Source organism: Hyperoodon ampullatus (assembly GCF_949752795.1).
Source record: "Hyperoodon ampullatus genome assembly, chromosome: 2".
Lineage (NCBI taxonomy): Eukaryota > Metazoa > Chordata > Mammalia > Artiodactyla > Ziphiidae > Hyperoodon > Hyperoodon ampullatus.
The window spans coordinates 1,106,259-1,127,916 of record NC_136915.1 but is presented as its reverse complement, the minus strand read 5'-3'; the positions used below and the strand labels follow the sequence as shown (position 1 = coordinate 1,127,916).

The following is a 21,658-nucleotide window of genomic DNA, read 5'->3' as shown; positions in this document are numbered from 1 at the left end:
ACCACCAGCGTGGGGAAAGCCGACGCCCCAAAACCAAAGGGTTTCAGAGGAAACCGCCGATAATATCCCTGGGGATAACAGACAAGATACTGCATCCATGAAACAAGAACAGGTGAGCACTTTCACTAAAGAAACGAAGAACAAAAAAAGACATGTTAAAAATTAAAATCACAAAACCCAAAAGTCGACAGGCAAAAGGAAAGTACTGGATGAGAAAGTGGAAGAAATCCCCAGAAATGACACAGAGAGAGGCCGACGTCCAGGCAGAAAGTGCTCCAGAGGACAGGAGAGCAATGGACCAACAGCCGGGACTTGCCACCAGGCACCTGCAACCAGGCAGACGGCCCGCGCCAGGTCTGCCGCAGTCACCTGCCTGACGCCGGGCTCAGAGGGAAGAGGCAGGGCACACGCCAGGTCCAGCACCTCAGCCTCAAGGAGCGGGACAGCACCACACAGGGGAGCAGGAAACAACTGACTAAGCCCAGGACGCAAGACGGACAGGAAGTGAGGTCAGGACGCAGGACCCAGAGCAGACAGGAAGTGAGATCAGGACTCGGGACCCAGAGCAGACAGGAAGTGAGGTCAGGACGCAGAACCCAGAGCAGACAGGAAGTGAGGTCAGGACGCAGGAGCTACAGCAGACAGGAAGTGAGGTCAGGACGCAGAACCCAGAGCAGACAGGAAGTGAGATCAGGACGCGGGACCCAGAGCAGACAGGAAATGAGATCAGAACGCAGGACCCAGGACAGGAAATGAGATCAGGACGCAGGAGCTACAGCAGACAGGAAATGAGATCAGGACCCAGAGCAGACAGGACGCAAGATCAGGACGCAGGACACAGAACAGACAGGAAATGAGATCAGGACGCAGGAGCTACAGCAGACAGGAAATGAGATCAGGATGCAGGACGCAGAACAGACAGGAAGTGAGGTCAGGACGCAGAACCCAGAGCAGACAGGAAGTGAGGTCAGGACTCAGGACCCAGAGCAGAAAGGAAATGAGATCAGGACGCAGGACGCAGAACAGACAGGAAATGAGATCAGGACGCAGAACAGACAGGAAATGAGATCAGGACGCAGGAGCTACAGACAGGAAATGAGATCAGGATGCAGGATGCAGAACAGACAGGAAGCGAGGTCAGGACACAGGACCCAGAGCAGACAGGAAGTGAGGTCAGGACTCAGGACCCAGAGCAGACAGGAAATGAGATCAGGACGCAGAACAGTCAGGACTCAGAACCCAGAGCGGAAAGGAAATGAGATCAGGACGCAGAACGCAGAACAGACAGGAAGTGAGGTCAGGACGCAGGACCCAGAGCAGACAGGAAATGAGATCAGGACGCAGAACAGTCAGGACTCAGGACCCAGAGCAGACAGGAAGTGAGATCAGGATGCAGGACCTAGAGCAGACAGGAAGTGAGATCAGGACGCGGGACCCAGAGCAGACAGGAAGTGAGGTCAGGACGCAGGACCTAGAGCAGACAGAAAATGAGGTCAGAACACATGTGCTGGCTCAGGGTAAACATGTCCCACAATAGTCAGCACGAAGGGTGGATTTATCCAGACCTGAGATGCAAGGGCATGGGCAGGCCTGGACGGGTGGCAGGCACAGGTGACTGAGAAACATGCGTCAACAGAGGATAAGTCGTGAACCAAAGAAAGCCCCTGCCCAAAGCCAAGTGGGGAGTACAGGACAGGTACACTGGGTTTGTGCCTTCGGCCCTTTAGCCATGACCTTACGTGACAGTAAAAGTAAGAGGATGCCCACATCGTGATAAGAACAAACATCAAACCCTCAAACCCCCAAAAGACGGAGAAGTGACGTCCACGTACCTGGGGAGCAGGGGCACAAGCCCGCATCTTCCACCACATTACAAAGCGGGCCTTGCTGGGCAGCATGTGGCTAAAGGTCACCTGTGTCCCGCAGCGGGAACGGGCATCTGGAGGAAAAGGAGCCAACACGGCCGTGTCCACCCAGGACATCCCGATCCTGCCTGCGAAGGCCGAGTCACAGCCAGAGTCAGCTGGCCTGCACCGTGAGGACGTCAGAAGCAAACAGAAGATCCCAACTTAGCTCCCCCAACCAGGGGCGGCAGTGACAACCAGAAGTGCACACAAGGACTGTCCAGCAGCCAGAGGGCGCGCATCAGCACGTCTAGACTGAGCACCAAGTAAATCAAAATGGACAACAGGCAAACAAAGACCCTGAGCTTTCCGTGTGACGGCTCCTGGGGGAGGCAGCACCGCTTCAGGGCTACTCAAGGGACAGGGAGCAAGGAGAAGGACCCCCCGGTGGGTGGGGCTTCGCAGCCCCCTGTGTGCTCCAGGATGGGCCGGAGGGCCTGGGCCAGTTAGCTCCTTCCGTCAGCACCAATCCTGGAGACAACTCCATCCATTGCTGGGCCCACAGCCCGATGCTGCCTCGTCCAAGGGCAGAGGGACCGGCAAGAGGCTGGGGCCAGGGTGGAGGGACACAGGCCCGCCGGCCAGCGCTCCAAGCAGGTGCATCATGCTGGTCGACGGCCCAGTCTATATGGCGGACCTTCCCGACACTTCAGAATCGACATCTCGAGATAAACAAGAAGCTCCCACGTGTATCAGAAAGTCTCGGAGGAACTTTCGAGAGAGGTCCCCCTGGACCCACCTAGAAACCACCTATCAATGCACCTGGGGCACCTGAAACAACGCAGCACAGCTCAGGACGGCTCCAGGCCCGGCAGCGCACACACACTACAGGACCGCAGCCCACAGAGGTCTGGCTGCCTCTGCTATGGCACCTCCGGCCCTTCTCTGACTGCAGAGCGGGGGGACACCAGCAAGCGCAGTCACCTCCTGTGGCAGGGGCAAGCTGCGCAGCAAGGCAGTCGCGGCAGGGCGTGCATGGGGCCCGGACGGTTCCCCCGTCACAGCAAGCCCTGCCGTGGATCAGCGGGGCGGGTGTGAGGCTTCCAGGAGAACGGAGCACCTCCCGCCCCGGCAGTGAGCACTCCGCCTGCAGGGTCCACCTCTGCCCACGACGGACAGGCGCCACCAGCGCTAAGCCTGGCCAAGGCCTTTGCCGACGGGTCGCCCCCGCCCCTCGCACCCCTCACGCCACGTGGCAGCTATGGCATTCCTTCCCACTCGGGCTGGGCTCCCCGGGGCCACATGCCCTCCAGCAACCAAATGAGGGCACCTTGGTTCCCTGTGCGCCACACAGAATCCAACACCCAGGCGGGGCGCGGAAGGGGCCTCAACTAACGGCACCAGGGCCTTGAGCGGCAGAAAGCACTGGTGCGGCCCGGCCGATGGCACCGCGCAGCGAGGCCCTGTTATGCCCGCTGCTCAGGCACATGCCATCCCCCTGGACCCTGCGGGCGGCGGGCAGGCCAGGGCCGGGACACAGCGGCCGGCTGGACGCACAGCAGGGCCACCTCCTCCTCCTCTCACGTGGCCCACTTCTGCCTCTGCCTCACCGTCGGGCTTGGAGCGCGTGGCCTGTTTACTAAGACACGCACATGTGTGGGAACGCGTCCCCAGGAATAAAAGCGAGGCCCCTGGCGGGGACAAGACGTGTGTGCAGGAGGGCTTGAGAGAATTTAGGTGCACAGGCTGTCTCCTCAAATCGCCGTCTGAGGACAGACCCGCGATGGGTCCTCCTCCCCTCACCGGAGGCCCGGCCCTAGGGATACACAAAGGGTACATCAAGAGCACATACTGATCCGGGGGCCTCGCGATGCCCACGCTGGCTGACTGCAGGGGCCGGTGCCAGAAAGGGTGGCAGGGCTTGGCCCATACCCACGCGCTGCAGGTCGGGACGGGCGAGGCTGTGTGCCATGGTGCACGGTGCCCCACGGAGCAGCCAAAGCAACGTGCATCAAATCGGGCCCTGAACATCCATTCCAGTCAGGCCCTCCTTGTTCTCCTGTGAGGCTCAGTACTTACAACCTTCTGCTGATAGGCTGGACCCACTGGAAGGCTCTTCTGGCAGAGCTGGGCATCGGCCCGACACTGGCCTCAACCAAGGAACCCGTCCCGAGCTCGGAGGGGCTGTGGGAACACGGGCCTCGTCCTCTCTGGAGGCACATGGACTGTGCCGGAAAGCCAGGGGCAAGGTGCCCGTGGCCAGGGGCCAGGCGTGTCTTTAAGCTCCGTCTTCTCTTTGGGCACAAAGCACTGACGTGCCTGTCCTTGGATTAACATTCTGGCAACTCTTTGTGGCCAGCAGCTCAAACAGATGGAGGCCCTCGGCAGGTACAAAGCACTGTAGCCCTAGGGGACCCTGCAAACTGCTCCCTGGGAGGTTGTATCCCCAGCACAGGGCCTGGAACCTGGGGGCCTCCCCAGCCGCACAGCCACGGGGCACCTGTTGGGAGCCTGGCCGCCCCTGCACGGCCCAGAAGAGCTTCAGAGCATCGGGCTGTGCCAAGGGCGCGACCTCATCCTCGAACAGCCACTACTGCTCTCAAAACACTCTCATCCTTCTTAGGGTAGCTAAAATGAGTCAACCCACCTTTTTTTTTTTTTTTAAATCTTACGGGGCTTTCAGAGATTTGAGGTAGGATAAAGGTTTGTTTTCCAAACAGGGAAAAAAGGGACGGTTTTCAATTCTCTCCATTCCACCTCAAACCGAAGTGACAGGCACCTGGAGGCCGTGCTGCGCACCAGGCTCCCTGCCCTCCTGACCCCACTCGCCCAGAGAAGGACACAGATCCAGGTGCAGGAACGAGAGGACGTTCTGGGTAGGGAAGAGTGTGAGCGACCCCAGCGCACGGCGCACCCGGGCACAGCCCAGGGTGGAGTGGACACAGGCACAGAGACCGGCCTCTGGGCCCAGGGACAGTGAAATGTCAATGGACGCAGCCCCGTGGGAGGCCCCCGAGACACGAGCCACTGGGGAGGAAGCGGCTGGGTTCCATCCATGACCCCCAACAATGAGAAGTGGAAGACAGCCCAACGTTCACAGGCAGAAAGGTCATCTGCCGTCAGCAGTCACCTCACCGCCGCCCGACGTGAGGCAACCCCTACCGAGACTGGTACCCACCCCCCGGGCTCTGGCTTGGGGCAGGCGTGTCCACATCAAGGGGCCGCGTCTCAGACTAAACCACCTGGTGACCCGGCTCCCTGTAAGGGAGCCGTCAGGAGAGGACGGGCCACACGCTGCCATGAGGTGTGGGGCATGGCGGTGGGGGGTGGGAGAAAAGCCATCAGGAGGGACCGAGTCCCAGTAGGTGGCCAAAAGAGGGACAATTTAGGCATCAGATAATGACAGAACGATTGGGACACTGAAATGGGCCGAATTTGGTGACACCAAGCAGCAGGAGGGGGAGGGAGGGAGGGCAGAGCTCCAGGAGAAGCAGACCGGCCACTGCTGCTGGTCAGGCAGCGTCGCAGAGGGACACTGAACCCACCAGGAGAAGGTTCACGAGGACAGGATGCTGGCAGGGTCTAAAGTCTGCCCACCGATTACTTATTAACCATGAAGGGAAAAGGCAGATCCCACTCACGACAGTGACCAAAAGCTGCCGTCCCCAAGGGGAGGCCGACTCCGAGCCTCCTGCAGCTTCACGATCCCGCCCCAAACGCCACCTAACACCGACCAGGAGACACGCCAGGCACCTCGGCTGGAGGTCCTGGACGGCTCCCGCCCTCCAAATGCAGCGTCAGGCAGGACCAAAGGTGGGGAGGAACTCAGGAGACGGCCTGGGAAGAGACGGCCCAGGGCGCATCCTGGCGGGTCCCCAGCAGAAGCAAACCGCTGTGAAAGGGCTGAGAGGGACGACAGGCTCGGGACGGGGCAGCAGCTGGGCCCCCCCGGTGGTCACACACCCAAGGACCACAGTGATGGACACTCCCTCCAGCATAGCAGGCGTGAACCTTGGTGAACCTGCTCTCAAAGCTTCACTGCAGGTTTGAAGATTTCTTAAAAAGTCCCAAACCAAGGAGAGGCACCAGGTTTACCAACGGCGGCAGCAGCCACGCCACAGATTGAGAACACGGGATCGCGCACCAAGAATGGGCCTGGCGCTCTGGGGACGCCCAGCTCGCGCAGGGCAGTGACCGCCTGCGGTATTTAAGCCGCGCTGAGTGATTTTTCTAAGACGGACCCAAAGGCGTCAGAAATCAAACAGCATGAAAAACCTAACTCTCAAAATTCCAGATTTCCTGAACAGTAACAAACCTGCTTATAAAAACAAATGTCAAATTCCAATTCAACTCTCTGGTACAATGATCCAGAATCCAGCACGTGAGGACCTAGACCAACAGGGAGCAGGGGAATGGCGACGCCCACACCCCCTACCCCCCTGCCCCGGTGCAGCCAGGCCTGTCCAAGACCCAAGACCCTGGCTCCTGCTGACAGGAGAGGTCGGCCCGTGACCCCGCCCCCCGGGCTCCTCCTTCCCAAGCCCCCAGCCCAACAACAGCAGGACAGGGAAGGAACCTCCCTACGAGGTCCCTTGCTTCCACTGGAGAGGACCCCTGCTGGCTTGTTTACCCAAATCACCGCTTGAAGAATTACCCAAAGTTCTCCCACTTGAAATCCCATCCCATCAGCCTTGCTCTGAAACAGAATGCAGGTCTTCCCTCCCGCCATGGGGCCACGTGAAGGTTGAACTTGGCAGAGAAGGGACTCCGCAGCCCGTCACCGGGCACCACCTGCTGGTATGGCTGAGGTGGGCAGCCGAGCTCGCCCACGCACGCTCGGCCTGCACACAGAGCCCGAGGGCCCCCAGGACGCGGGTGGCTCCCGGCGTCCCAACAGGACCACACGCAGGGGCCCAGGCCAAACGCACCACTACCCACCCCATCTCGGACCCCACCCCCTGGAAGTGGGCTGAGAACTTGCAGGTCCATCGGGGTGGCCAGCATGGGGGCACAATGGCCACAGACAGCACAGGCCCCAGTCCACCCATGAGCCCGCTGCTGGCACCGAGAGCCGTGGCCGCCTGGCTCACCGTGTGCTCTGCTCACAGCACCTGCTGGCGCCCGCCCCACTGGCCCGGCTGGATGCAGGGAGGCCACCGTGCCAGCCCGCTATGCCCACACATGGCCCCGGCTGGGCTCCTGGGACGGCTTGTCGGGCCCGCTGCCTCCTGTCAGATGCCCCGGCTTTGGGAAAAAAAAAGGGCTGGAGCAGCCGGAAGCACACGTACGGTGCTGGGCCTTCATCGTGACCAACGCAGGGGTGGGCATCCCCACCACCCCAACTTTACAGGTGGGAACACCGAGGGCCGAGGAAGTAACAGGGCCTCAGATCCAAGTGAGAAACTGGCCAAGCCAGGATCTGGGCCTGGGAAGCAAGTGTTTTTCGGTTGTTTATTGTTTTTGTTTTTTGTAAAGAACCAACGTTTTATTTTTTTAATTTTTTGCCGCACCACACAGCTTGTGGGATCTTAGTTCCCCACCCAGGGATGATACCCGGGCCCTCGGCAATGAAAGTGCCGAGTCCTGACCACTGGACCGCCAGGGAATTCCCAGGAGTCAGGTTTTAAGAATCCATGCCCCTAACCACTAAGCTAGGCTGTCTCTCTAAGTTTCAGGAAACTTCTACTTGACCAGAAATACCAAAAAGTTATACTTGCTACTATTTGCACAGAGAAGATGCGGGGGGTGGGTTAAAATCAGATCCAAAGACAGTGATTTCTGCTTCACTGTGGGCAGCGGGAGAGGCCGGGGAGAGCCCTCTGGGCGATTTCCAAGTCCTTCTTTTCTTTAACCCAAACACAAAGAGCCACCCTCACTGTGGTCACTGCAGGCCGCGCCCAGGTTCCCACCACCGGGTCTTCCTTTTGAATCCAGCCAGTGGCGTCACCCCACCCAGCGGGCGGACCGGGCGGTATCTGCAAAACAACAATCAAGGACCCTCCTTTCGAGAGCCAACGGCGGGCTGCACAGCCCCACTACCCCGTCTCACATCCGTAGTCAACAGCTAAGACAAAGCTGGACGGAAGAGCAGACGGTCACCTCGGCCCCCCAGGTCCAAGCCCGCACCCCCCCCCGCAGGAGGCCAAGACGGGGGCGTCTGGAAAGCAAACATCGGGGATGGTCCAGGTCATCAGCTCAGGCAGTGCAGCCCCGGGGCCAGGGTGCGGGCAGGGGGGCATGGCCGCCCCAGCCAAGGCCACCACCCAGGCCCCAGGGGCCACCCCGTGACCTCAAGGCCCTGCGGGGCTCCAGGGGAGGGATGCCACCCCCCCACCCCAAGCCTCACCACCCACACCTCCGCAAGGTGGCGGAGCACAACAGCGAGTGGCCCACCCGGAGGACCCGTGTCTCCCGGGCCCCCTGTTACCGTGGCCTCCTGAAACCAATGCCAAACTCGTGGAAATCACGGCTGGGGGCCGGGCTGAGCCCCGAGAGGGGCATGAGCACCAGTCACGCGGGAAGCGATGTCCGAAGGTAGAGGGAGGACACCAAGGGGCCAGCGGTCCCGGGCTCGGGCTCCTGGGCTCCCACCTGTCCTGGAGCCCAGCCGGGTGGGGCTGCAGGTCCGCACGCTGGCCCCGAGCTCAGCGTCGGCCCCCCGGCTGCCCAGGAGCAGCTCTGACCTTCCTCCTAGTCTCCCGGGAAAAGTCAGCGTCTGGCCAGCGGGCACTCCTGCCCCGAGCTGCCCCCAAGCTGTCCAGGGCAGGGGCGGGTGTCCGCCAGCTCTGGGCCCAGCACGCCACCCACATCTGGTGACACGCTTAAAAGGTGGAGACACGGTTCTCTGTGTGGGGAGAAGCATCAGTTTCAGAGAATCCATCACTTCCTCTTACCAGAACTTTCTCCAGAAACTGGGGCAGGAGGCAGACTTCACAGAGAGAAGACAGCCTTACGCCAGGCTCGCCGGGCCACCCCTCGGAGCCTGACACGCTCCTGCCCTGCCCCCTTCCCCACCCCGGGCCGAGGCCCGGCCATCTGTCCAAAGCCTGGCCCCGACCAGGGTGCACGTGCAGCCGCCCTCGCAGAGGCCTCCCCAGGACGTGAAGACGGCCCGCGCGTGGTGGGCAGAGCCACCCCCGGCCCCTGCAGGCTCTCTCCCAGCCCCCACGAGCCGGGAACAGCGCGGACTCCCCATCGTGAACGACGTCTGCATCCAGGTCCGCCCACCACGCTCCACCGTGAGGCTCGCAGGCCGCCCCTCCTCCAGCAGGTCACTCACTGCACCTCCCACTGTGCCCGGCTGCACCAGAGTCTCTCAGGCACGTGGGGTCTCCTTGTACAAAGATGGGTGTCCAGCCACAGTGACAAGAGGGGTGACTGAACCAGCAGACAAAACATCAGACTCCAGAAAAGGCAGAGAACTCCTACAGCTGAACAAGGCAAGACAAACAGCCCAGTTCAAAAAGGGCAAAAGACTCCGCACAGACCTCTCTCCAAAGAAGACACACACGCGGCCAACAGGCACATGACAAGACGCTCAGCATCGCTGACCATCAGGAAACATGAATCAACAGCACAGCGAGACACCACCTCACACCCGTGGCCGCCATCAAAACACAGAAACCAGTGTCGGCGAGGACATGGGGAACCTGGGATGCAGGTGCACCACTGCTGCGGAAGACAGTCCGGAGGTTCCTCAGAAAGCAGACGCAGAATTACCGTGTGACCAGCCATTCCACTTGTGAGAACGTGCCCGACAAAACTGAAAGAAGCACACAGCAGCACTATTCACCGTAGCTAAAACATGGAAGCAACCCAACTGTCCATTGTCTGATGACGGATAAACAAAATGTGGTCCATCCACCCAATGGAGTACTAGTCTGCCTTAAAGAGGAAGGTGATTCTGACACCTGCTCCAACGTGGATGCACCCTGAGGACGCGATGTCGAGTGAAATAAACCAGACACAAAAGGACAAATTCCGTGTGATCCCGCCTCTGTGAGGTCCCTGGAGGAGTCACACAGAGACAGAAAGTAGGAGGGTGGGGCCGGGGGTGGGGGGAGGGGGTGGGGAGTGAGTGTCTCATGGGGGCAGAGCGTCAGGTTGGGAAGATGAGGAGGTTCTGGAGATGCCGGAGGTGATGTTTGCACAACAGTGCGCATGTGCTTAATGCCACTGAGCTGTGCACTTAAAAAAAAAAGTGGGAAATTTTATAGTACACATATTTTACCACACACACCAAAAAACCACATATGAGGAGAATTACAGAAAAAAATACTAAAAATAACAAAATGGCCGACCCCATTAGCAAAAAAGGAACCGAGAGCTATTCACCTCTCACATTAACAAAGCTATTCTGAATGACGGTAACCTAACGTTGTGAGAAGGCAGGAACGTGGGCGTGTAACTGGCACACCCGTTCAGAGAAAGAATTTTGGTAACAAAATCAAGAGCCCTTAAAAAGGGCCTATACCCGCGGGGGTCAGTCTCCTGAGAAATACCCAGGAATGTGCACGCAGATTTAAGCGCACACAGTCACCCCAGGCGACCAAAGATGCCAGAGAAGTATAGAGACACACCGTGTGCGTGAATAATTAAATGAAAGAAACAGGCCAGGGAGCTCGCTCTGAGCCACCAAATCTCCTACGAGAAACTCACCGAAAGTCCCAGGCATCTGAGGAGAGGCACTTGCGGTGACTACTGATCTGAGCCACCTCAGGACCCAGGCCCTCCCCTCCCCTCCCCACAGAGGCCGGTCAGCCAGTACAACCATTTCAGAAAACAGCTCAGCATGACCTCTGACCCAGCACAGCCCATGCTCCAGACACACGTGCACACGCTTGCACCAAGGACGCTCCACATGCCTGTTCGCAGGCGCTCCCAAGTCCATCGACACAAGAGTGGGGACAGGCTGACGCACGCTCAGCAACCAGGCCAACAGACCGCGCAACAAGGCCCAGGTGAGAGCCAGCAGCCTCGCTGGACACAGGTCCAGACACAGGCGGACGTTCAGGATGGTGTCCTGGGAGGGGGGGCGGGCAGGAAGCAGCTGGCAGGTGTACGTGACTTTCCGCGCTACCACGCGCTGCTGTGCTGAGCTTTCTTCGAGGGATCCGTGTTAAGACGCACCCTGAAGCATCACTTGTAGTAACAACAACATGGCCCAACCCTCGGATGCAGAATAAATGCCAGGACCCTCAACACCACAGATTACTCGCAAAAATGCTATGTGGCTGTAAACACGCACAGACTTGCACAGACATACGTGCACACAGGTGCGTGTGCCCAAGGGAGGGCTGTCAACCACCCGCAACAGCGGCCCCGGACCCTACAAAGCCCTGAGGGGACTGTGTCTGAGACGGCGGGATCCCAACACAGGCTGGGGCCCGGCCGGCACCAAGACGTTCTCGACGATCTTTTTAGATGCACTAATGGCAGCGTGGTGGTGATTTTCCACAACTCCGTATCTATTAGACGGATCTCGAAACACTTAAACGTGAAGTGAGATGATGCCTGGGATCTGCCTTTAAAGAGGAGGAAGGAGCTAGATGAAACGAAATGAGTAACACAACGGCACGTGTGGAGCCGGGTGCGCGGCTGCGTGAACCGACCTCCGGACTTCGGGGCACTCTTGAATCTCCCAGTTTACAAGTCGCAGACACGTCACCACGGCACTGAGAGACAAGCACTGGTCCCTTCAGGCGGTGGGCCCTGCTGGGCAGGACTCCGCTCCACTCACCCCGTAGCAGCAGAGGCACAGGCCCAGGCGGCCCCGGAGTGTCTATGGCTCTCGCGAGCCCCAGGCACGGCCTGCGCCCCCAGCCCTCTGCCCGCTTACAGCCGCCGCAGGGCCAGGCTGCAGGGCTGCCCTGCGGAGTCCCGGCCACAGTCCTCAGCCCCGGGGACCCCAGGGCCTCTGGCACGGGGACGCATGAGAGAAATCGCAACACAAGTGTAAGTGTTTAACGGAACATTTAAAAGCCTAATTACGTACGTGATGCGTGAGAGGCCTCCAGCTCGGGTAGTTAAATCCCGACGGGCACTAAAAACCACAGGAGCCCCCCGAAGTGACTCAAGACCACCTCAACAGCAGCAACAGGAAAATGAAAGCAAGTTCTCCCCAAACAGGAGAAGACTCCAACACGGATCCAACAAGAAGAGCAACACGCCCCAACCTCCCCTGCAGGCCACCCACCCCGCGGCAGAGACTGGACACGGGGCCGGCCTCGGGCCGCGCTGTCGGGGGTGGGGTGGGGCGGGGGGCAGGAGCGGAGGCCTTCTTCCTCGCGGTCGGTGGGGAAGGAGCGCGATTTGGAATCCCCGGGCCCTCAAGGCAGGCAGGGATGCCGGGGAACCCAGCCCGCAGGGGTGCCAGCGCCGGGCGGGGTGAGGCGGGGCGGGGGCCAGGGCCTCGGTCCTCTGCGGTAGCACCCGTTGGCACATGGCCCGACCCCGGCTCCGCTGCAGGTGGCCGGACCCCAGCTGGGAGGAGGGTCCTGAGTGTCCCCCACCAGGGAGCCCAGGACCCTGCACGGCCGCCCGGGCCCACGCGGAGCACAGCTTACCTCCTGGAGTGACACGGGGCCAGCCCAGGGCCTACCTCGGTCTCACAGTCTAAAAAGCTTTATAAATGCAAAGAAGACCCACTAGGGTCAGGCAAGCTAGGCGACACTTATTACATACAAGGATGTTAAAAAAAAATCACAGTTTTGATAGTTCTGCAAAAAAAAACTTAGCAAATTTACAACAAAACTGTCAAGTAATTAAGGCTAGGCACTTCACACATGAACTTAAACTGCTAATTAACATCCCCTCGCTTAATTGACTACATTTGCATATCATTCAACTTGGGAGTATAATTTTTTTTAACGGTTTGGGCAACGCGGTTCGAGCGCCAGGAAGCGGGAGGCGGCAGGTGAGGGGAGCCAGCAGCCCCAAGCGTGACCGGGGAGGGCAGGGCTGGGACCCCCGGGGGCTTCACGCCAGGCCTGGGGTCCCCACCCCAGGTGGAGAAGGAGGGCGAGGCCAGCAGAGACCCCCCGCCCCCAAGGCTCCCCCCTTGCAGCCCAGCACCTCTACCTTGCCTTGACCTCCGGGGGGGAGGGGCCAGGGGCTTCCAGAACCACCCATGGGACACACGCACCTGCCCCTCCTGCAGGGGCAGCACGGCGGCGCCCCTGCCCCATCTGCCCCAACTCCACCAGGGGCTCACGGAGCACCGGCCCTGCGGTTCCAGAGACACCCGCCCCGCAGGGGGCGACGTCTTGGAGTCAGACAACCACACCCGCCTCCCAGCCCAGCCTCGCTTGGCCGGCGGCGGCTGGAACACGAAGCACCGGGGCGCCGAGGCCCCACCGTCTCTAGGGCCCGGCCCGCGCCCGGCGGGTCCACGCGAAGACTGTGCACCTTGCCGTCCACGGCTGGACCCGTGGGTCCCCGTGTGAGGCACCCCAGCTGCACGCAGGGCGAGAGAGGGTCTGCAGGGCCCCTCTTGTTTCAAGGGTGGAGGGGCAGCAGTGAGTCGATCCAAGAGGAGGACGTCGGGCAAACGGGGACGCGTCCACGAGGACGGGCAGGAGGAGCCACGAGGGCCGCGGGAGAACCACCAGCACCACCGTGCGGACCGTGGCGACCCCGGAGAGCGAGGAGGTCGGCTGTGAAGGCAGCACACGCGGTCACTGGCCAGCTCGCCTGTCACGGCCGCTGCCCTGTGGATGCCTCGCCCACCCGCCGGGCCTGAGCCATGAACCAGGGCCACGGGAACATGGAAGAACCCTGAGGTGTCAGAGAACAGACGTGGACCCAGAAAGCGGGCCACTCACAGGCCCAGTCACAGCCCCGCAGGCCATCCAGATACCCCCAGCCTCAGAGCCAGGTGGCCCGCTGGCCTCCCAAGGGCTCGGGCCCGCTTGGCTGTTGGTGGCGGGTGTGGCTGTGATGGCCCATGGATGTGGAGGCGGGCTCCCGTGCTGGGGTAGTTTCCTGCACACGAAGCGGGACAGACCCTCGGCCCTCCCTGAACACGCTACGTGGCCCAGGAGAGGCACGGGGGCGCCCCTGCCCAGCTGGGAAGAGTGGGGTGCGGAGAAGACCATGCCGCCAGGCCCAGGTTTCGGGCAGGTCCCCAGACACCCATCACAACCACCTGGCTCCTGTGACGACGTGGCCAACAGCTCCTCGGGGGCTGAGGGAGGCCAGCGCGGGCACACAGAACCACCTGAAACCCAGTGGCTGACCCCAAAATGCATCCATCGCCCCCACCTACAGTCCTGACACTCAGCCCAGTTCCACGCTGCTGGCCACGTCGCGGGGAGCCTACTTTCAACAAGAGATGTTCCTTTCGAAGTAGCCCACCAGCGTCCCGGCGGGAGCCACGTCAGGGCCGACGCCACACGAGGCCTGTCCAGGGAGAGCGTCCCTCGAGCCCCCCGTGCAGACCCAAGCAAGTGTGAAGCAGGACGAGGACGCCCGACACCTACAGGACACCTCTGCCCACTCCCGGGAAAGCTCCCGGCTCTCTCCTTTTCTAGCCATCGACAGCCAAGCTGCCAGTAAACCTTGACGATTAGTGATTTCATGCCTCTATGAGTCATTCAACGAGTATTTATTCCAGGCCCGGAACTGGGGACCCAGCCGAGACCAACAGCCCCCCCCACCATGAAGCCGACAACACAACCACAAACACACAACCCCAGAGCCGGCCACAACAAGGGCTCCCCGGAGAGCCCAGACCGCGGGGCAGACCTGACCGCTGCGGGCTGCACGGCCCACAGAGCCACGCCAACTTCCTGAATTATCTGTAGCTGCAAAATCAAGAAGTCGCAGTGTTCTGTGAGTCTTTCTAAATCAAAAATGTAAAATCAGAGGAGACGCAAACGCCAAATACCCGACAGCGTCCTGTCTGCTCCCCAGGCCGTCCCACTGCGCTGAAGTAGGCGCTTCTAGAAGCCAGCCCTGCGTTCACAGAAGGCAGCATCAGAGCTGTGGTCTGCTCCCCGCCTGCCCTGGGGCTGCATGGGGGCCCGGGCCACGCTGGCACAGGTCACACCGTGGACACATATGCAGCCCAAGGCCCCGCCCGCCCCACTCCACTCACACGGACACACGGACACACAGACACACGGACACCATTCGCAGTGCTAACCCAACTCCGACCAAAACCAGCTTCAGACCCCACCGCGTGGGCCCCACACTCCCGGAAACGACTTCCCGTCCCTTCTCTGAGGCTCGGATCGGCCCGCCCTCGTTAACCCACGGATGCGTGTGGCCCAGAGCCCCCGCCCCGCGATCTCAGGGCCCGGCCCCCCTGGACTCGCCCCATCCCCCCATGACCAGTGGGCAGGAGGAAGGAAGGGCCCTCGGAAGAATGGAGCCTTCTCCCTCTCCCGCACCTCTCACAGATCTTAAGGAAATAATTCAGCCTCTGTATTTTAACTCAAAACAAAGAAACTTCTAAAAAACATTTCAGTTGAAACTTGCATAATTCTTCCAGTGGAGAAATCCTCCCCAACTTTCGCAATCCTTAGAAAGAGACACATTATTGCTGCTTGTGTAACAGTCTCCGGGCCACAGAGAGTCCGGCCGCCGGCCACGGACACCTCCCGCCAGACAGCCGGGGCGCAGGGCCCGGAAGCACCGCCTCCCCCAGGCCCTCCCGGCGCCCGGCGGTCACCCTCCCCAGACTTCCTCGTGGGCCTCGCCTGGCATCTCAGACAGACGGTACCCAGACGCGCTGCAAGGAAGTGTGGGAGCCACTGGCCCTACTCTCGAAGCCCCACGCTGACTGAAGGGTCCCGGGGGGCAGGAGGGTCAGAGGCGAGGGCCACTCAAGGACCCTGCTGCCCCCAGAGAGACGAGGGCCCCACCCAGCTCCAAAGAGACGTCCTGGACATCGGCAGGATGGCTGAAGACGGGCAGACATGGCCCGCTCACTGCACGGAGACTGAGGGCCAGCCCCCCACGCCTTCCCTCCCTCACACACGGCTGACCACAGGGCTCAGGGCAGCAACCAGAGGCTCCTCAAGCTGCTGTTTCCCTTTTGACAAGGCCCTGGCCTTCACTCTGGGGCCTTCGCGCTGAGGACCACACCGACCCGCAGACCCTGTCCTCCTGCACAAGGGGTAGGGCCCGTCCAGGAGCCTGGCCTCACAACATCACCCAATGGCACCCCGCCTTCTCAGCTGAGCATCCAAAGCCAGGAAATCACCATGGAGCCCCATGAAAACCTCAAGCAAAACAAGTGGACAAAGGGACAGCCGAGGGACTTCCCTGGCAGTCCAGTGGCTAAGATACGCGCTCCCAATGCAGGCGGCCCAGGTTCGATCCCTGGTCGGTGAACTAGCTCCCGCGTGCATGCCGCAACTAAGACCCGATGCAGCCAAGAAAAGCAGATAGATAAATAGATAGATACACAGATAAAGAAATAAATATCTTAAAAAAAAAAAAAAAAAAAAAGGACAGCCAAACCTCTACATCTATGGCCAAACCTGACAGCATCAGGTGAGCACATCCCCCCATGAAAGCGGGAGTGCCAGGAAAGGCATGCTGGCCAGAGCCCCTTCCAGTCTGTCGCACGTTCCCAATTCCATTCCCTCCCTTGGCCATTTCGGCTTGAATGCACAACACGCAGCCAGCTCAGAGGCCCAGATCCCCCTCCACCACAGCCACAGCCGGTCCCCAACAGAGACCAAGAGACTCAACACTCCTCCACGCCAACAGCCCGGCCAGGTCTCTACTTTGAGGAAACACTGCTCTCTGACTAGAGAGCCGTCATCGGGTGACGCAGGGAAACTCTTCCAGCGCTAGGAATTTAGACAGACCGCACCGTGGACGCTCACACCACACACCACGGCGACCACCGGCCCACGGGCCCCTGGCGTGCAGGCAATTCTATGAAGACGACTCCTGCAAGGACTCAGCGTCTGAAGGACAGAGGCACGGCGAGCGAACACCATCCCCGGTCTCCAGTCTGAGAAGCGGGACCCTCCGAAGGCGCAGCAGTTCCCAGGAGCCCGTTTCTTAACCACACGAGGACCGGCCTGGCTCCAGCCCCAGGGAGACAGCGCACCCCCCTGCCGCCTGCTCGGCCTGCGAGGAGCCCTCCCGCGGAACGAGGGGTGCGTCCCAGGCGGCAGCACCTACGTCCCACCATGACTAATAGCAGCCGTACCGTTAAAACACTAGTCCCGTTTGGTTCAAACGCCATCAGATAAGGGACGGAGCTGACTGGGCAGAAGAAAAGGGGAGGGGACCGTGGGAAAGCTCCGAGGCCCCCATCTCCTCGCCACACGTTCCCAGCAGCAAAAGGACACGTCCTCGCCCCGCCTGTGACCTCATCACTTAAACACCCCCCAAAACACACTGCCAATGGACGCTACTTACTACAGTCCCCCTTTCACAAGTGAGGAAACTGAGGCAAACTTGCTCAAGGTCAGGCAGGTAGTGAGGAACGGAGCGAGGAACAGGGCGAGGACATGGGAGCAGCCCCGTGGGGCTCCACGTTCAGACCCGCCCAGCGCGGGACACCAAGGACAGCAGCCAGGGCCCCGGCAGCCCCGACAGCTGTGGGACGGCCGAGAGCACGTCCTTGGGGCCCCCGTGGCGTGGGGGGCATCACTGAGGAGGGCCCCGGCTGGCACACATGGACGTGCCACCTTCAAGGGTTTCCAGCTCAGGCTGGAGCCCCGCCCCCCGACTCGGTCCCACGCTGGGGCGACCACAGGGATTGTCGCCCCACCGTGGTCAGGCCGCAGGCACAGCAGGGCAAGCGAAGGCCACCGGGCGCCAGGACCCCACGAGAATCCCTGGCCCCCGCCCACTGCTGACGGCAGAGGACGCGGGCCTCCGTTTGGCAGGAGACCCGGGCGACCCCTAGGCCCCCAGCACCTGGAACGCACTTCGGCTCACTTCATGGCCCCGGCACCCAAGGCCCCCGCAAAGAGTGGTGCCAGCACACTCTTTGTTCCTTTCTGCCCTCGGCCTCAGGAGATCAAAAACATTAAAATAAACTACGAGAAAAGTGAAGAAATCAAAACACAACCCGTGAATAATTTGTCGAGCAGGGAGTGGGAGGGGTGAACAGAGGCGGGCAGGGCGCCAGGAGGGGGTCTTCCCAGGCAGCTTCTTCCAGAACAAGCAGGGTCTGGGCAGCCATGGGTCCCCCTGATCCTGAGGCTCAGACCCCCACTCCTCACGGGTGGGGTGTCCCTGGCATGTAGACAGGCTGTGCTGGCGACTTCTGAAAAGGACCACGCACCCCAGAATTCCCAACCGCACAGTCACAGAGAGAAGGCAGTGGGCAGAGTCCCGGGCACAGGACAGGAGGTGAGGCCGGCGGGAGGAGCGCCCCCCGAGGTCCAGGAGGGGCAGGAAGGCACAGGCGCGCGAGCGGCCCAACAGCCACACGGCCGAGGCCCGGAAGGAGGGACAGCGGACCGCCGGCCCGTGCCACCACTGCGAGGACAGGTCGTGCTGACACTTCGGCCCGGGGACCCCAACCACTTACAGCCATCACATCTTGGTCATCACTGGGGAGACTTTTTTTTAACCGGTGAATGAGCTTTCTGAGCGGCGCTGGGGGGAGCACAGACAGAGAAAGGGTGGCGCTGACCATCTGTTGAAATCACCGGGCATGAAAGCCCCCTCTGACCTCTTCTCTAGGACTGTGGCTCAGGGGACGGTGCTGCCTTCTCACCTGGCAGTCCCTGGGCCCACAAGCTGAGCCTACGGACACCCGTGTCCAGAAGATCAGAGCCTGCTGCAAGAGGGCTGAGGCCCGGGCCTGCAGCTGCAACAAAGAGCCCACCCCAGGAAGACAACCACACACGTACACGACCCAGATTCGGACACAGACACAGACACACACCCAGTCAGACAAGCCCCTCTGCGTTCCACCCTGGGGTAAGTGACCCACCACGGGCTTACCCAGCCGGCCAGGACCCACCACCATCTTGCACACGGGGCTCCCTCGGGCCACGATGGCTGTCGAGGGGGCGGGCACCCCAAACAGAAAGGCCCCCAGTGTGCAGGGAGCACCCACCACGCCACCCAGAGCCAGCTCCCAGACTAAAACGAAGGGCCCGGCCAGCCTGCTGGGATCTGCCGCCGGCCGTTCCCGTCAGCACACTCCCCCACCAGCGCTGCCCACTCAGACGGTCCCTCCCGCCCAATCCCAGCCCCACAGTCTGCAGACAGCTGCCACCTGGGCGCCAGCCTAGCCAAGGGCAGAAACACCACAAATCCACAAACGCACACGGTGGCCCCCTCTGAGCGCAGGCGACAGGCCCTCACTTCCCCTCCCCTCCTGCGCTCCCCGAGACTCTGACACTCCGCTGGAGGGGCGCCCAGAGAAAACCGGGCGGGAGCATCTATTCACAGATTTGGAAAAAAAAAAAAGTTTGATGCAATAGCTGAATTAATTAGGCCTCCCAAGAATAGCTGAGCCAATGCAGCATTCTGTGTGTGCAATTTAATAAGCCTGGATATTTAAAAGAAAAGTTACAAATACTCGGGGAGAGGGAGAGATGTCACAGAAAGTTAGCGTGGACCCCACTGAATGGTTTCGGCGTCGAGTGGCCCGGGAGCTGCCAGGCTGGATCACACAGATCCTCCGTCTGGCAAACAACGGGGCCTAGGCCAGCGGCCCTCCCCGCGGCGCCCTTCAGCGTTTCAGAGGGAAGGAGAGAAGGAAACGTGCGCATCCAAAACAAATCGCAGGCCGGCGGCTACCCTGACACTCGGGGCCCCGGGTGCCCGCTGACCAGTCCCCGAGCCCAGTGCCAAGTGGCCCTCGCCCCCGCACGGGGCACTCTGGGATTCACTCCCTGGCAGGCCAGGGCCGACACACAGAGCTGGAGTCGCCGAGTCTCGGCCCCCTGCCACCACGGCCCGAACACCTGGCTTCGGTTTACTGTCTGTCTTCCCAAACCTTCAAGGCACAAACAGGCCCTGCCCGGCCAAGTTCTGCCTGCTAGGACACAGGGGCAGGCGCCCCTCTGTGTGCCAGCCCGGGAGCGTTAGGGCCAGGGCCGGTCCCTTCCGCCAACTCGGCCTGGACACCTCCTTGGGCCCCAGGAAGGCCTGGGCTGCCGGCTCCAGCCTGGGCGCGGCCGGGATCAAACTTCCCGGGACTCAGGGCAGAAGAGTCCGAGGTCTGAAGCCTGCCCCTCGCGGCCCAGCTGGGCACCGGCTTTGGGCCTCAGGAAGGCTTCACCCACCCTGGCCTGCCCTCGAGGCCCCCAACCTGGCAAGCGGCTTGTCCTAGGAGTCGGACGGCAGGACCTTCCTCCCAGATACATGGCCATCTACGGGGACGCCAACGCCACCCCGAATATCCTTAAAACCAAACCAAACCCTGAGACGTCTAGCGGAGGCAGAGCCCCTGACCCAGGAGGAAGCCCCACCCTCTCCGCAGCCCGCCCTCCTACTCACTCCCCGGGCCCGGCCGTGGCGCGGGACACTCACCCGGGGCACCCGCCGCTTGTACTTGTTGCCGTAGTCGAACTTCTCCTTGACGTCGTCCAGACAGCGGCCGAGGCGCGCCTGCTCCTCCTTGCCCGTGTAGTCCTGGCTGAGCAGGATGTAGGCCCGCCAGTTGGCCGAGTCGAAGCCCCAGTGGCAGGTCCGGTTCTCCAGGGCCTTGTGCGAGTGCACCACGAACTTGTGCGGTGGGTACATGAGGCGGCAGTCGAGGCACTGGATGCAGGCGGCGCTCGGGCTGTTGTAGAGCTCGGGCACCAGCAGCCCCTTGCACTTGCCGAAGCACTCGTGGTACACGCGCACGCTGCGCTCGCTGAGCTCCAGGCCCAGCGCCAGGCTGGCCGCCAGCTCCTTCTTGCAGGGCGGCGGGTAGGCGCCGCCGTACAGCAGCGCGTTGCACAGGCGCTCAGCGTCCGTCTTGGTGATGAGCCCGCACGAGGGCGCCGAGAAGGGCAGGATGCCCATGACTTTGAGTATCTCCAGCTGGTCGGCCGTGCAGCGCGAGCAGTAGATGTGCAGCTCGTCGCACACCGAGTTGATCTGCTGCAGCGAGAAGTCGCGCAGCACCGAGTTGAGGATCTGCGGCAGACACAGGCGCTTCTCGCCGCCCACCACGAAGCACGAGATGGTCTCGCCCTCCAGCACGGTCTCGCAGCGCTCGGTGGAGCGGTCGGACGGCATGAAGAAGGGCCCGGGCAGCACGGGCGGCGGCGGCTGGATGGCGGGCAGGTGCAGCACCGGCGGCGGCTCGGCAGCCGCGGGTACCGGCGCCGGCACCGCAGCCGCGCCCGCCTCCTTGGAGCTCTCCTTCTTGTAGGCCTCCTGCGCCCAGCGCGCAGAGAAGGCGGCCGGGCCGCCCAGCGAGCTCATGGAGCTCAGGTGGAACTGCTCCAGCGTCTTCTGCAGCCCCGGGTGCGGCTGGAAGCCGCCGCGGCCGCCCGCCGCCGCCTCCATGGTGCGCTCCGGCTCCCCAGGCCGCTCCCGCTCCCGCGCGCCCGGGCCCCCGCGGCCCCCGCCGCTGCCCCGCGCGCCCCGGCGGCGCCCCCGGCCCCGGCCCCGGCCTCCCCCCGCCGCCGGCTCCCGGCCGATCACGGCCGCGGCCTCGGCCTCGCCCGGCGGAGCGAAGGGGAAGGCGGGCGGGGCGAAGGGGTCCCGCCGCTGGAGCCCGCCGCCGCCCGGGCCCGGCGCCACATCCACGCGCCCCGCGCCGCGCCCGCCGCCGCCGCCGCCCGGGCCCCCCGCGCGCCCCCCGCGCGCCCCCCGGGCCCTAGGCGCGGGGCATGCCCCAGCGCGCGCCGCCAACGCCAACGCCAACGCTCGCGGGCCCGGGGCTCGCG

General features: G+C 62.0%; 1 protein-coding gene across 2 annotated transcripts in view; it reads right to left on the bottom strand.

Annotated features, from left to right (window-relative positions):
• The window catches only part of SKI (SKI proto-oncogene), a gene marked incomplete at both ends in the record, with an annotated part of 57,661 nt that extends 36,386 nt beyond the window's left edge, over positions 1–21,275 (bottom strand). For both annotated transcript variants that reach the window (XM_079728593.1, XM_079728594.1), the window contains one exon: positions 20,307–21,275. In XM_079728593.1, the coding sequence (XP_079584719.1) occupies positions 20,307–21,275 (969 nt within the window). The remainder of the gene's footprint in view (positions 1–20,306) is intronic.
• Between the last annotated feature and the right edge of the window lie 383 nt (positions 21,276–21,658).